General features: G+C 45.0%; 1 protein-coding gene and 1 long non-coding RNA gene across 8 annotated transcripts; both read left to right on the top strand.

The window, feature by feature from the left end:
* Positions 1–4: 4 nt before the first annotated feature.
* LSM7 (LSM7 homolog, U6 small nuclear RNA and mRNA degradation associated) lies at positions 5–9,830 on the top strand. Of its 7 annotated transcripts, none has more exons than XM_083880014.1 (6): positions 5–95; positions 258–348; positions 1,659–1,730; positions 7,411–7,932; positions 8,648–9,059; positions 9,280–9,830. In XM_083880014.1, the coding sequence occupies exons 1-6, from the start codon at positions 51–53 to the stop codon at positions 9,590–9,592; spliced, it is 1,455 nt and encodes a 484-aa protein (XP_083736140.1). In that variant the 5' UTR covers positions 5–50; the 3' UTR covers positions 9,593–9,830. The 7 variants fall into 7 exon arrangements, with proteins under 7 accessions (XP_083736140.1, XP_083736142.1, XP_083736143.1 ...); XM_083880016.1 differs by having other exon boundaries at positions 8,648–8,796; positions 9,280–9,393; XM_083880017.1 differs by lacking the exon at positions 9,280–9,830 and having other exon boundaries at positions 7,411–7,619; positions 8,648–8,751.
* A 2,773-nt stretch (positions 9,831–12,603) lies between these two features.
* Positions 12,604–16,246, top strand: LOC310920033. The gene is made up of 3 exons (XR_014591903.1): positions 12,604–12,958; positions 13,317–13,367; positions 15,929–16,246. It is a non-coding gene; the product is annotated as an uncharacterized lncRNA (long non-coding RNA).
* Positions 16,247–16,305: the final 59 nt, after the last annotated feature.

Genomic DNA, 16,305 nt, shown 5'->3' on the forward strand with positions numbered 1-16,305 from the left:
CCAACGGGCTCCGCCGGAGTGCGACGTCACTTCTGGCGGTGCCGAATGAAATGGCGAGTGGCGGCGGCGGTGGCGGCGGCGTGGGGAAGATGGCGGTGAGGAGTGGTTTGGGCTCTGTGGTCACTGCGGCGCCGGGCGGTGATGGTGCCGGTGCTATGCCCGCGTCCCTGTCCCTCCACGGGATCCCGCAGGAGCATTCCGGGGCTGTGTCTCCGTGGATGGTTCGCTTTAACTGGGCCGCCTGTGCTCTGCCCTAGGATAAAGAGAAGAAGAAGAAGGAGAGCATCTTGGACCTCTCCAAGTACATCGACAAGACCATCCGGGTGAAGTTCCAGGGCGGGCGGGAAGGTGAGCCCGGCGCGTGGCTGCAGTACGAAGCTTTTGCCTTTCAGCGTTTTCCCTCAGCCGATGCCTGTTGGCTCTGCCCCGTTCACGCTGCTTTCCCATGAAGAGAAGGCGACGAGTAGCGGGTGGTTTTACTTTTTAGTTGTTGCAGTTACTGGTGTGAAGCTTTTCTCGTTTAACTCTTCCATTCATCTCCTGGGTGTTCTTTTATCTTTATGGCTCATCTGTGTATCTCTTCTTTTATTAGTTGTCTTGAACAGCCTTTTTTTTTTTTTTTTAAATTTTTTTTTTTGGGGGGGGGGGTTGGGTGGGTTTTTTTGGGTTTTTTTTTTGGGGGGGGGGTTGGGTGGGTTTTTTTGGGGTTGTTTGTGGGTTTGTTTTTTTTTTTTTTTTTTTTTTTTTTTTTTTTTTTTTTCGTTGCAAGGGTGCCCTTAAAGGAACAAAGAAACATTTATGGATGTAATGTAACAATTAATACAACTGTCGTGGCTTTCACCCCTTGACATGGTAAGCAGGCTCGGAGTTCATAGTTCAGTTTATGCCACCGTGCCTTTCCACTCCCGTCCTTTCCCAGTTGGGAAGGTACATCCCAATGCGGTTGGTGCCACCCGAAGGTACTTGTTTGTCTGAGTAAACCATGTGCTGCATTTTAAAACTCCACTGGGACCTGATGCTTAAAAGGGTTTTGAAGTTATTTGGACTCCTTACTGATAAGTGTATTTGTCAAACTGGGAGGTCATACTGTACAATTCTATGATATATTTAGCGACTAGTCTTGTGGACTCATGTTCTCTCTTAGGACAATGTGCTGGTCTATCTGCAGCGCCTTCCTGTGAGGCAGTGCTTATGCTAAAGACATGATGTGCTAGGAGGGCACCTGGAAGATGGGGTTTCTGAGGAAAGAACTTAAAATATGGTCTTGCTTCCTTTTTAACCACAACATTTCATTAAGGATATTAATTTTGTTTTGGATTTGTCTATTTTTTTTTTCTTTGTGTGACTTGTACTGATTTGTTATTCAGTATTCTTAAAATGCCCTTGGAATTGGCTGAAAGCAAAAATGTTAGTGTCTTGAAGAATATTTTGAAGAATTGGTTGAAAAGTCTGTAAGTTTTAATTGGTGCAATGCAGACCAGCTTTTGTGTACTTGCCATTGATAAAGAGGACACTGATTAATATCTCTGGCCTCATTTGTTTGTCTTGTCTGAAGGAAGGAACAGAGCTGGAGAACTGAATGTACCTTTCATGAAGTCTTGTGTTGCTGTATACCTTGTTTTGGTCCTAATTATTGTTTTCTGTGTGGTCTTCAATAGCAAGTGGTGTCTTGAAAGGATTTGACCCTCTTCTGAACCTTGTGCTGGATGGTACCATTGAGTATATGCGAGGTAAGTAATAAGCGATCTTTGGAAAGCTTCCCCTCCTTGAGTGGTTTTCTTGACAGAAATCTTACAGCTCTGTGAGTGAATAAGCAGAAACTGTAGATTAACATCATCCAAACTTGCAGCACACTTGAGATAACTATCTTGTAAAGAGAGAGATAAGGTGGCAGGTCTATGGGAACTGATAACATGCACCCGAGGGTCCTGAGGGAATTGGCTGATACAGTTTCCCAGCTACTTTAAAACATTTGAAAAGTGATGGCAGTCAGGTGATGGGAAAAAGGGAAGCATTGAACCCATTTTTCAAAAGGGTAGAGAGGAGCCTGGGAACTACTGTCCTGTCAGCATCACCTCTTGTGCCTGGGAAGATCATGGAATGGATTCTCCATGGAGCTCTGCTAAGGCATTTGGAGGACAGGGTGGTGATTTAAGACTTCCCCCATGGCTTTACCAAGGGAAAATCCTGTATGACTAACTCAGTAGCCTTCTGTGATGGAGTGACTCCATCAGTGGACAAGGGAAGGGCTTACAGATGTCTTTTATCTCTATTTCTGTAAAGCCTTTGACACAGTCCCCCACAACATCCTTCTCCCTAAAATGAAGAGAGATGGATTTGATGGGTGGACTGTTTGGTGAATGTGAAATTGGCTGGATAGTCATATCCAGAGGGTAGTAGTCAATGTCAATGGATGAATGTCCTCATGAACATCAATGAGAAGGGGCGTCCCTCAGGGATCTCTGTGAGGACCAGTACTGTTTAGTGTCCATCAGTGACATAGACAGTGGGATCAAGTTCACCCTCAGCCTGCAGGTGACACACCTGCAGGACAAGGCCGTCCAGGGGCACCTGGACAAGTTTTTGAGGAGGGCCCACAGGAACCTCATGAAGTTCAGCAAGACTCAAGTACTACAAGGTCCTACTCCTGGTTTGGGACAACTCCTGGTATCAGTCCAGGCTGGGGGATGAACAGATTGAGAGCAGCTCTGCTGAGAGGGACTTGGATCTGCTGGTGGATGAGAAGCTGGAAAATATGTGCTTGCAGCTCACAAAGCCAGCTGTATCCTTGCCTGCATCCCTACTGAGGATGGGGGATTCATCCCCTAGGAGGGGATTCTCCACTACTGCCTTGCTCCCAGCTGCAGAGCTGCTTTCATCCCTGAGGAATATCAGGAGGATGTGCAGCTGCTGGAGTCAGTCCAGAGGAGTCTATGGAGATGCTCCGAGGGCTGGGGCCTCTGTGCTCTGGAGCCAGACTGGGAGAGCTGGGGGTGTTCACCTGGAGAAGAGAGGGCTCTGAGGAGATGTTATTGTGGCCTTTCAGAACTTTAAAGGGACATAAAAGGAAATTACAGGGGGTAAATGCTTCAGCAGGCCCTGTTGTGACAGGGTGAGTCTTAATGCATTTAAACTAAAGTAGGGTTGATACAGATACAAGGAAGAGGTTTATTTTTTATAATGAGGGTGATAAAAACACTGGGACAAGTTGCTCAGAGAGGTGATAGGTGCCCCATCCTTGGGAGCATTCAAAGATGGGAGTCTGAGCAACTGGGTCTAATTAAAGATGTCCCTGCTTGTTGCAGGGGGCTGTACTAGATGACCTTTAAAGGTGATTCTACAGCTGAAGTTAGGTTATGCACATTCTCTTTGATAGAACATCACTGGTACTCCTTACTTGAGCTCACCTACAGTTACCTCGTTGACTGCCCTTGTCCTCTAAAGCTTGAATAAAGCAGTCTCTCTCTCGTCTCTGATAGAAAACATATCATTTGATAGGACAATGTTTTTGAAGAGTATTCTCCTACCTGCTTAAAAGGGAACACCTGAAGCTTTGAATTTTCTCTTTAAAAGGGAGTTTTGAAATGTATTGTTCATTTCTATTGAATATAGAGATGTATCATGGAAGGTGGAACTGACTGATTTGTGAGTGTTTGTCTGTCCTGATCCAGCCTTGTTTGGCCTGGTTTGGGAATCTACTCTCTTCAACAGTGCATTGAGAAGTCAGGGTCTTTTTCTGATTTGCATTAGTCCCCAAGTGTTTGTCTATAATGACATTTGAAATGGGATCAAGAGCTTTTTTTAATCACTTGCATGTATACTATTTGTTAGATGAATGAAAGGGCCTTTGAATAATAAAAGTGTTCTGCTTTTTGTTGCATACGAAGCAAATTTCTTTATTGCTCACTGTCGATAAGGTCTTGAAAATATCAGATGTCTCTGCTGCAATCACCTGTATAGTCCATGTGTTCAATAAAACAAGGTAGTTAACGCCAGGAAAGAACATGTGTGTCTGTGCCTTTTGAAGTTGACGGAATTTGGTTTCTTTTTCTTATTTTCCTGTTTTAACCATGGATCTCTGCTTTTTAGATCCGGATGATCAATTTAAATTAACAGAAGACACACGTCAGCTGGGACTTGTGGTTTGTAGAGGGACTTCTGTGGTTCTGATTTGTCCACAGGATGGAATGGAAGCTATTCCAAACCCTTTCATTCAGCAGCAAGATGGCTAATACTTTCTTTGGATTGTCTGAAAACTTCAGGGGTGCAAGTCATTGGAGAAAACTATCAGTGTGTGAGAAGCTTTCTGTTTTGGGGGAGAGTTTGAATGTGTATTTGTTAGTGTGAAAAAAGTAAACTTTTATTGTTGTGGCTTTCATAAATGATGAGACGATGGGGAATGTAAGAAGTATGTTCTTGTTTTCCTCCTACCCCCAAATAAGTGCATAACTATGTTGTTTAGAGCTGACAGAAGAGAACATATTGTCATGAATTTTCTGAGACCTTTTTGATCTTGTGAGTTTTGAAACAACCCCATAAAATTAGGTAAGAATGCCCTGAATATTGGTTATATATTTTCCATTTTTAAATACATTGAAATGTATTTAATCCAGATTAAAAGTCTAAATATAGTAGAACATGTTTTTCTTCTTCTTAGATATCAGTACTCAGTTGGGGAAGCATTATGTTGTAGTCTTCTGCTGTTGAGTTTAGTCTCTTTTGTGGCAGAAAATTACTTCCTTGTGTAGTGTCATCACCTTTACAAGGGATATAGCCAAGAAGGTCTTTTTCAGCACTTGTTCCAAAATTGCTGGGCTGTGATTTGTGAATCAGCACATTTTTACAGGAGGACTGGTCTAACCTGTGGGATAATTCTTGGTTGAGTGACCTGAACTTTGTGGATATATCTATTTGATACTTGGAATTTTGGGGGAAGAATATTTAATATCCTAACATTTGTTCAGTTAGCAATGTCTGGAAGTACTTCATATTTTTATATTGTAGCTATCCACTTGTGGTTTTGCTTGTTATAACTTGATTTGTAAGTAAACATTTTTATTTCTTTTATACTGCAGAAAATGCAAGATTTGAGGAGTTCTGAGTGAATAAAGACAAATTAATCTGTTTCTAAATGTCTGTTTTTTAGTCTGTAAAGGTGCACTACAGCTGACATAACAATTCTCCAGCCATAAGTGTAAATTAAATTAGTTCAGGAGATGCATAAACACTGCAAGATCGGGAGGGACCAGAGCAGAAGCCATGCTTCAAACAGAATTGGCAGGAAAGGCCTGAGGGCATCTCATCCCTCTCTTGAGGCATTTTAAAAATTGCCCAATTGAGTTATGTGAGGTATACACCTGGAGCCTGTAACCTGCTTTTGCCACCTGCTCTTGCCTTTATAGAGGACCCTTTATGAGGAGGCTGTGACAGAGTGAATTATTTTGCTGGCAGCAGCAGTTTTGCTCCTGAAGATTGTCAGGAGCACTTGGGAAGTACAGATTGTTTTTGTTATTTTGGCCACAGCACTGTTCTCCCATGCATAGCCTTTCCTGGGTCAGCTCCAAAATGGGTGGGAGCTTAGAGTTAATCTCATTTCAGTGAATCTGACTTCCAGGAGGCTCTGAAACCTAGGGACCAGGTGTTTTGTGTGTTGTATTGCCTATGTGAACTTGGGTATGTCTGGATTTTAATCTAGGGGCTCACAGAGCTGTTTGTAAAGTTGTGCTCCTCACAACCTAGTTTCTTTCTAATGCTACAAAACTTGCTTGTGAAACCGCACAATTCAAAACAGAATCCTTATTTAGAGTGTGAGAAGTAGAATTTGGTTGCCATCAGCCTGAGCAGAGTCTTGAGCTATCCTTTAGGTGGGAGAAAGATTGCTGGTGTTGATGCCAGTAACATGCTGCACTATCTTTGCACTTAAGTATAGTATCAGAAACAAGCCTGCTGGGGCTCTCTGGGATGGATTCTGGGCTCTCAGTGTCAGAAGATTTGCCTGAAGCCATGGGTCAAGTGCATAAACCGGAGAGGAGCACGTTCCCAACATTTCCTGTTCGGGTGGTTGGTCGCTTGGTCTTTGTTGTGAGCTGCATGGTTCTCCTTTTCTGCAGCACACACTTTGAGGTTATACTTTGGGAGTAAAGTACCTGAAAAGAATATGAAAATGGTAAGGGACAGACATTTTAGAATGTTGTGATAGAACAAGGAGTAATGGTTTAAGCTAAAAGAGGGGCGATCCAGACTAGAAATAAGGAAGAAAGTTTTTATGATGGGTATGGTGAGGCACTGGCACAGCTTCTGTTTGCTGAGCTCTGCCAAGAACTGGGAGTGAGTCTTGATGGTGTGGGCTCTTTGGGTAAGGGACTCCAAGGTCACTATGCAAATCTTCACATCATATCTTTGGGAAAATTTACTATGGCATTAGCTGTTGCTTGTCCTACATTTATGTTTATTTAGTGCATTCAGACTGAGGATGACTGAACATGTGAAGCCATCTGCGTTTGAATGGGGGCTTACTCCTTCCTCTTCTCTCTTACTAATGTTAGATAATAAAAACTGTAATCACTTTGGTATTTGATTAAAATTGAACTAATGAAAGATGAGGTAATGGTTGCTTTTTTCCAAATGGGTTTAATGTTTTCTACGACTTCTTGATATTTACTTGATGCTTAGGAATCTTCTGGTTGTTTCTCCTGCTTTTTCTTTTTAGCTCAGGCTCTTTGCTTGGCTAACAGCTCCTCTTATTTACTTTTGCCAGGCCTTACCTGGTAAAAGTAGATGGCAGTCAAATCTACTTTGTTTTTGTTATACAGCTGTTCTGCTGTTGCTGTTCAGAAAGCAGTAGATAAGACAGAAGAGCAAATCAGGAGAGTAGAAAACATTCTATTTTTAGGACAAGATTGGCTTATCTCATATTTATCCTAGCTAGGGGGATAATGTTTCCAGAGATCTCACATGGGTAAGGGCTGTATAAGACTGAGTTAAAATTAACTGCCTGGCAGTCTACAAGCATGGAGCCTGCACAAGAGCCACAGGAGCTGGGACCTCAGACAGAAATGCTTGCAGACACAATTCTTGAAGTTGGAGAGAGACTCTTCCAGGTCAGCCGTAGGGTGCTTTCAGTACACAGTCGGTATTTTGAAGCCATGTTTTTTGGAGGAGCAAAAGAGAGCTCTGAACAGCACATAGTGATCAAAGGGATCGATGCAGTGTCTTTTCAGGCACTACTTGAGTTCACTCGCACAGCCCAAGTGCTCATAGGTCAAGAAAATGTGACTAGCTTACTGGAAACAGCTGATTTTTTTCAGTTTGACAGGGTGAAGCTCTTGTGTGAGAAATTTCTGGAGAGAGAACTGCATGTTTCTAACTGCCTGGGCCTGATGACCTACTCACAGCAATTTGCCTTTACAGAGTTGTACGTGTCTGCTATGAATGTGGCTCTCACTCATTGGAGGCATGTGATATACCAGGAGGAATTTAAGGCCTTACCCAAGGAAATGCTGATGCAGCTCCTGAAAAGTGATGACCTCTTCATTTCAAGAGAGGATGTGGTCTTTGACAGTATTATGATTTGGATAATGGAGGACCCAGCAACTAGAGAGGAAGAATTTCTGGATTTGGTGGGCGAAGTCAGAGTCACTTTTCTGAGTTTGTCCTTCCTCGATATCTTGGTGAAGCGCAGCAAGCGTGCTGGAGAGACAGATACCTTTTCCAGACTGATTAGGAAGTTAGACAGCTGTCCCCCACCCAGCTGGCAAAATCCGAAACTGTGTCCTTATGCTGGTCGGAGCTATGACACCTTGTATGTCCTGGGAGGAAAGCACGACAAGGAACAGCAAGAATTATTTCTCTTTCAACCTAAAAGAGGGACCTGGCAGGCTTGTTCTCCACTGCAGCGCAGGAACCTCACCCAGTATGCAGTGGCAGCAGTAGGTAACTTATAGAGAAGGGAGACTGAGCAAATGCAAGAAGTTTGAGATTGAGAATTCAGGGAGCCCAGCTGTTGCTGTAAAACTGTTGTGCTCAGCATTGTAAAACCTCACTCATATTGGTGTTCATATTTGTTCAAAGAATGGTTTTGTTTTCCTTAGTTGAGGGAGAATGCTAGAAAACACTATTCTCATATAGCAGAAACTATACAGTTTGCAGAGCTCCTTACCTTGGCCTTATCTGGAATTAGTCTAAGGACTTGGCTATAAGCAGTGTATTTTTTGGCCCTCTCTTTTGTAGTGGTTTGGACAGATGATAGCCAACTTCTGATTTATAGTTGCCATTACATTAAACTTATCCATAGATGTTGGGAAATCTTCATGCTTGGAGACTTTCAAGCCAGCTCAATACTATGGCTTCTGGTATTAGTATTGATAATAGTCCCGTTTCTGGTAGGAGTTTGGAAGTGAGATCCCTGAGGTTCTTTCCAACCAGCGTTTCCATGATTCTGTTCAAAAATGGGAGCAGGCTTGGAAAGACTGGCTGCATACTGTAGACCCAATGTATCTGTGTGGATGAGGAATTAAATACTGATTGATAGAGCAGTGATTTTCTCTCCTCATCCTATCAGTACAGCCCAGGGTGAAATGAGAACCCCAGCTATGAGGACCAATTTTTACCGTTCACGTGACTAATATTTTCTTTGCTGTCTTTCCAGGGAGCTTCCTTTTTGTGACAGGAGGATATTTCCGGGATGAGTTTGTGTGGTACAGTGTGGATTGGGTGCTTATCTACAACTGCTTGGACAATTGCTGGCTGGAAGGACCAGCCATGAAGAAGTCCCGCAATAGCCACTGTGCAGTGGGGGTAGGGCTCTACCTGTATGTTCTCGGAGGGAGCACAGATGAAGGGATAGTCGCAGCAGTGGAGCGCATGGCTTTGATGGAGTCAGAGTGGGAAAGCATGAGTCCTATGGCTCAGCCTGTGGAGAGAGGTGATGCAGTCAGTGTGGGAACCAGGATCTATGTGGTCTGTGGCCTGGATGAGAATGGACATGTATATGATGGAGTGCAAAGGCTGAACACGGAGACAGACAGCTGGGATGTTATCTCATTCTCTCCTCTTCCAAGGTAGGAAATAATATTCTGAGACCTGGCAGAAGATGAAGGATTCTAGTATTGGTCCTACTCCAAGAAGAGGTTAGACTGTAGACATCCAGAAGTCCTGTCCCTGCAACACTTCTGTGATTCTCTGTTTAAACAGGATTTCTGATTTCAGGACCAAGGTCACTGAATATTTCAAGGGCTAAATCTTTCTGTTGACTCTGATCAAGTGTTTCTTCTCTCTTAGGTATGACCTCTGCATCACATCCCTGAACGGGGCTCTGTACACTGTAGGAGGCGGAGCTTTTCGATTTGATGTGGAGACAGATGAATGGACCCAGGTGAATGAGGAATGCTTGGCCCAGAAGTTCTTCATGGGATGCAGCACTGTGAATGGACAAATTTATCTCCTTGGACAGAGGAAGGGAAACAGTGCCCTCCCCACTGTAGTTCTCTTTGATCCCTATATTGATGTGTGCCAGGTCATAGATAACAAACTCCCTTGCCCCCTTCCTATTCATGGCTGTGTCTCCATGCGAAGATTTGGTATGTGGGCATAAGGGTGGAAGATCATGTGCTTTACAGCTGAAGGGAGTTAGATTGCATCAACTTTGGCTTGTGACATTTTTAAAGTTTTCCTTTGTAACTTTACTTTTTTTTTCTACTTGACAAATGAACTTGAGGCAAAAGCCAGTGAAAACTTTGTCTACACAAATGCTGCAGGTCATTATTGAAAATGGTGGTTGGTATTGTTATAGTACATAAACTCCTTAAGGTTGATGCTCAATAAAGGGTTGTTCTGACCTTTAACATCTGTCTCTCTCTGTCCTTTGAACAGCTGGAAAATCACTGCCTCAGTATTAGAAAATAACATGGGATTTAAATAAAAAATCAAATGTGTGTCAAGGGAATCTTCAGCAGGATTAGAAGCCCATAGTGCTGTAGGATGTCACAGTTTGGGACACGAAAAGAACCACACTCACCCGTCAGGTAGAAGCAGGGAAAATAAGGACCATTTATTATGATTTAGGGTTTATATAGTATTTGGGATTTGGTCAAGGATTAGTCATTGAGAGGAACACCTCTCTGACCCCAGTGGTCAATCCAGAAGTCCATCACCGAGATGAATGAAAACAATATAGATTGTTTTGAGAGACTTTGCAAGAAGGTATGTAAGCTATCATCAGAAGGCTTAGCATTATGGCAATATCTCACCCTTTCTGCATTAGGAAAAAAGAAAAGGAAAAAAGAAAAATGAACATTGTTCAGTCTGGTGGAAGGACCATTGGAGTGAACACTCACATCTCACATCTGAATCATCACTTGATGGTTCTTCCATCTGCTGCTTTTCATTTGGTCAGTCTCCAGCTTTCAACATGGCAGGGTTCATAGAATTTTGTGGCACCAGTAAGGCGCTTGATGGCATGCAAAGCTTTGCCAATCGACTCTGTGGGGTTTCACCCTGCATTCCCCATTTTTGTTTAAATTTTTTGGGGTTTTTTTTGCCTCAACAACACAACACAGAGTCATCAACAAATGAAACAAAGCAGCATCGCTGACTCTCTACAAAACTGAATGATTCAACTGCTGTGCCATGTTGGCAACACAAATTCTGTGACTAAATTGAAAGGTTCCTGGGAAAACCTGGAAATGCCATGACAGCAGCCCTCAATGCAATTGGGCTGACCCATCTTCATGACCTTCCAAAGTGGCCTCTCAGATCCATCCTCCAAGTAACAATGGGCTTTCCTGTCCTTCCAAAACCACCAGTAACAACAGTGCACTGGCTCCTGGGTATTATTAAAGAATTTTGCCACGTGCAATAGCTCATGGGCAGATGATAGGTGATCTGCCCTAAAAACTTTCAGAGCACTTCGCAGAAAAAAAAAACCACTGCTTGCAAAGCTCTGTTCAAATGCCTCCCATAAAACTGAGAGTATGAATTACAAAAATCTGCACCCATCGATCGCAACCACTGTTGCATGCATTATCAATCGAGCAAAACTCAAACAAAAGGATCGCCGTCATTTGCGGCTGGTGTCAAGCAATCTGCTCAGACAATATATTTTGCCACCTTTTGCAGCTGAAATTGAGCAATCAGCTCAAACAATGAATCTTTGCCGTCTTTTGCGACAGATGGGGCAGGATGACCCAGTCCGAAAACGTGCAAGGGATCGGACATTCATCATTCCTTTGGCCCATGACACCTGTAGGATGCAACTTAATCATAAACAATCTTTCAGATTCACAATGAGGATCAGCCAATCTGCGGGAAGCATGGTGGTGACAGCATATCAGCCTGCAACATCCCCATGCTTTTCACCAGGCATTAACTTTTAAGAGGTCTTGCAACAACCTCCATTTCTCAGAGTTCTGTTTCGATGCAGAAAACAAGAGTGTCCCAAGGTCGAAGGTTCCAGATGATACTGGTCCAACAGCTCTTGAACAAGTCTCAAAGAGCGACTAGGTTGTCTTGAGAAAAAGTTCTTTCCAAAGTGCCAAGCAGCAAGGGAGACGATCACAATGTCCATTTCAGGGACAGACAAGGTATAAGAACAGAACAGTTTAGAACAGTCTCTGGCCAGAACCACAATTCAGTGAGCTTGAGCCAGCCCGGTAGCTTCGGAACAAGCCGTCTTCTCGACACCGGCTCTCTGTTCTGTGAAGAGAAAACTCAAAAAAACACAAGGTGAACAGTCGTGATCTCCCCAGGGAGGCGCTGGCCGCCTGGGGCCCATGCCCCCGCCTGTGCCCAAAGCTCATCCCCCGGGGCCAGCAACCGCTGCAGCCCCGGGTTCCGTGGGAGGCGGCGGCGCCGGGCCCATCGGCTCCGGGGCCGCTGCAGCCCCAACGGAGCCGGTGTCTGCCGGCAGCGCAGGAGCGCTGGCCACCACAGCCCGCACAGGGGACCTCGCTTCAGCCACGGGCCGAGCCGGGGCATGCTAACCCGGCGCGGGACGGACCGAGGCTGCCCCGCTGCCCCCCTGAACCAGCACCGGGGAGGGACTGAGCGCCAGGAGGGGCGCGGCTGGCAGCGGCGCGGCTCCTCCCCCCGGGACACACACAGCCTCAGCAGACGGCGGGGGAGCCGGCGCAGGCGGCGCGGGCGGGGCAGCCCCGCGGAGGGGGCGGAATGCGGCGCCGGGAGGGGCGCGGCTTGTGCAGCCGCGGCACCGCCCCCCGCCACAGCCAGAGGCTCGGCAGGCGGTGGGGGAGCCGGCGCGGGCGGCGCGGGCGGGGCAGCCCCCGCGGAGCGGGCGGGGCGCGGCTCAGGGCCGCTCGGGCCCGGGCCAGCCCCTGCGGCGGGGGCCACGGCACTCGCCGCGCCCGGCGGGGCAGCCACAGGGAGGGGAGGGGCCGGCATGGTCCCGCCTGTGCCGCGGGGACCCATCGGGGGCGCCGTCCCCCCCGTGTGGGGCGGGACGGACCGCTCACCCTTTGGGGTCTCCTTCACCGCTCCAGGCGTAGAGTCCGGCGCCGAGCCCGCCGCGGCCGCCTCCGGCGGAGCCTCTGCGGCAACGCCAGCGATGCTTGCATCGTGAGTCGCGGCCAAGGCCCGAATCAGATAATCACCAAGGCGGTCCCAGGCACCTCTCGAGGCCACCGCCCCGTCATCAGCAAAAAAAGCTTTTCACCTTTCCATGATAATATAGACGCCGTAAATCAGCGTCCGAGACGGGAGCCTTTGCCCGATCCAGCATACCTCGCCAGACCTTCAAGGCCTCAGCATCAATCGGGAGGATACGGAATATCATTTCCACAAAGGCTACTCACACCCACACAGCCGTTACCTGAAAACAATCTGACTCCACGCCCTGCAATTCTCCCGAGCGGTCACCAGATGTAACCCAGCTGCAGTCCAGACACGGACGGGGTCACAAGATGTCACGGTTTGGGACACGAAAAGAACCACACTCACCCGTCAGGTAGAAGCAGGGAAAATAAGGACCATTTATTATGATTTAGGGTTTATATAGTATTTGGGATTTGGTCAAGGATTAGTCATTGAGGGGAACACCTCTCTGACCCCAGTGGTCAATCCAGAAGTCCATCACCGAGATGAATGAAAACAATATAGATTGTTTTGAGAGACTTTGCAGGAAGGTATGTAAACTATCATCAGAAGGCTTAGCATTATGGCAATAGTAGGACAGAGCAAAAAAAAAAAACCCAAAACCAAATAGTAATTCCTGTCAAGCCATACTGAATATCAGTACCATTTTAGCTTGAAATAAGCAAGTTTCACAGGTTGTGTAATTATGGCTAAAATGACCTTTTTTCCAGGCTGGAGAGCACCACAGAAAGAGGGAGACTATTCTGCATTTACGAATTCAGGTATGTAATGACAAACGTTAGCACACTGAGTCTTAAGAAACTGGCTTCAGTTTCCTTAGTCATCTTTGGGTCCACAGCTGCAGAGACTCGGAATGAAAATGCCCATCCCAAAGCACTAAAATGAGCCTGCAAGGAGCAGGTTCCTGCACATAGCTGTAATTAAAGACTATGTATGAGGAAGAGCATTTCCTGGGCAGAACTATGGACTTAGGGTGGTAGGGAATTGATCTCTGAGGACACTCAGGGTTCCCAAGCCTGGAGAGAGAATCTGCCCCACTGGTACAACGGAAGCAAGCTGGGAGGCTGCATTGTGGTCACTGCTGTCATCTGTGCTGTCAGAGTCTGTTCACTGCCGGGACACAGCAAGAGAGTTCCTGAGCTGAATGATTAACATCTCCAGTGAAGGGGACAGCCTTAAAAACTGAGAGGTGTTGGTCAAAAACAACCCTGCCACTGTGACAGCTCTGTCAAGATAGTAGGCCTGCAGACACAGAGCCCTCTAGGTTCAGTTTGGCTTCCTCTCCTTGCCAGCTCCCTCTGCAGAGCTGGGGGTCCCATGATGGGGCTGCAGCAGCCAAGGCTGGGCCTGTTCTCTGAGCCCAGGGGCCTGTTGTGCCCTGGAGGCTATACAAATCTTTTAAATGCTGACATTCTCATGTATCGTTTGGGACTTTAAAAGAAAGCATCGTACTTGAAGGGACAAACTACATTAATTCATGGACAAACCCTTTCACCAGGGATCCCAAGGAAGGGTCTTGTACCCACCAAAGTGCAGCTAGCAGGGGTGAGGTGACATCCTGCTCAAAGATCATGTTCCACAGAGAGAGGGTGGTTGCCTGCCTTCCAGCACTGCAGCCTGCAGACCCAGATTCCAGAATCCTTCAAGGGAAAGCTGGTTCAGCCTTTGAGTTATATGATGTCAGACTGCCAGCAAGTTTCAAAGATTTTCCTACTGATATATGATCTGACATTCTAAAAGGATTTAATGCAAAATGTACATAAAACAGACTTTTTGTTGTGTAATTAATTTTTTTAATTTAATTAAATTTTTGTTATACTATAAATTCTTAAAATTAGATCTCATGCAAGAAATTACAAGGTGAAGCATCATCCAACACCTAAACTATCCAGTTAAAATGATAGTGTTGTAATGCTCCTATTTTCTAATTTTTCAAAATGAAATCTCAACAAAATTAGCACATCCATATAGAAAGCTTCCATTTATTATGTATAATTTCTGGTGGAAAAGTGTGCATTTGGAAGAATTTAGTTCCTTTCTATTTTAGGAGACTTCTTCCTGAATAGACATTCAGTAAGCAAAATCTTTTAGACATTTGAAGTATTTTGTTTAATTCATACAGCAAACACAGCTTGTATCATTTTGCCAGGCCTTAGTTGCAGAAATGGTTTATTCCAGAGCCTGACCATTTTATACTTCCCAAGTGAAAACTTATTCACCATTTAAGCTAGTGCTTTTCACATGCAAGTCCTTTCATGGGGTGACTGGCAATGACTGCCACTGTCTTCTGAAATTGGAAATTGGTTAAATCTTCCCCAGTTTTAGTTTATTATCTTCTAAACCTTTTGGGAAGGCTTTGAGATAATCACAGATAGGAGTCATAACTTCAGCTTATTCAAACCCCTCTTCTCTTTATACAGTGGGACTTTGGCTGGTTTACTACTCTTTTCTTCCTGAATGAATGATTATAGAGTAGTAGTAAAAGAATAATCCTAACTGAATGATTATAGAAAACAACTCCTGAAGTGACTTAACGGCCTCTAGATGTGATGAAATTCACCTCCACCGAGGCCTCAGGCGCACTGCAGTGAAGCCCTCTCCAGCCTCTCCCCCAGCTTCTGTTCAGCTTTCCTGCAATCCAAAGACTGCCTGGATCCTGGTGTTTTGCAGCAAGGCCTTTGCTATTCTTTGTCCTTTGCCAGATCCTCTCCTTTGCTCCTGTCACTCTCTTTGGTGTCACTTCTGACTTTTCTTCTTTTGTGAAGAAAAGAAACTTAAAATTTTATTTGAGAGGACTAGTCCTGTTTTCATTCACAGCCCTGGAGGCTTAACCTAGCAGCTAAAATAAAAATAAGAGGTATGATCATGTCCTTAAAAGCCAGTGATGTAATTGTCCCTGCATTGGGAGATTGACTTAAGCTGACAGGTTTTAAATCTATTATGATTTCACTGAATTTTTCTCACCCTTGTAATGCTCTTGTAATGTAACTTCCTGAAAACAAGTTAATATTTATTCTACATATTCAGCATATTTTTCTATGCAATTTATTACTGTTGAAGCTGTGAAAGCTAGCACAGATTTGTCCAGTAAACATATGAACTGGGCTCCTTATTTTGCTATTGTCTACAACCTTGATGAGCGTATCTGTCTTAGGTTACAATGTAAGATGTAATCACAAGTATGTACTCTATCACCATCTTTATCTCTTCCATGACTCAGCCCTGATAACACCCTCCTAAGAATATCTTCTGCTAATAGGCACTCAGGTCTCATTGCATGACTCATAAATTACATCATCCCATTGTGAAATGCTCCACCTAGGGGGAGGAACCAAGCATTCCTACCTGGATATAATCTGAGGTTTGGAACACCATGAGGCGCCTTACCTACTAGATTCCAAGAGGAGAAGAGGAACATAACCTCCATGGACCTTCAGAGGAAGATCAAACTTTTCTACAGGATCAGCATTTCAACAGAACCACATCTATCACTTCAAGAGGACCGCAGCCACCATTGAATTGGACTGCTACCACCACCCTAACCAACAGGGTGTCAGGTTCTATCCTGACTGTCAGTTTAAGCCAGTGTTTTCTGCCTTTATTTTTGTTTTTCTATTAAATTGTAGCTCTGACTTGGAAGCTCCCACTAGCTTGTTTTCAAACTAGTAAAGTATCCTCCATCATTTCCATAGAAAAACT

The sequence above is a fragment of the Zosterops lateralis genome (assembly GCF_965231275.1).
Source record: "Zosterops lateralis genome assembly, chromosome: 29".
NCBI lineage: Eukaryota > Metazoa > Chordata > Aves > Passeriformes > Zosteropidae > Zosterops > Zosterops lateralis.

Bases quoted from the DNA above. Each gene is read 5' to 3' on its own strand.
- LSM7 (XM_083880013.1), top strand. From the start codon at position 7,011: ATGGAGCCTGCACAAGAGCCACAGGAGCTGGGACCTCAGACAGAAATG. The intron at 7,933-8,647 runs GTAACTTATAGA...CTGTCTTTCCAG, and splicing joins GTATGCAGTGGCAGCAGTAG to GGAGCTTCCTTTTTGTGACA. The intron at 9,060-9,279 runs GTAGGAAATAAT...CTTCTCTCTTAG, and splicing joins TCATTCTCTCCTCTTCCAAG to GTATGACCTCTGCATCACAT.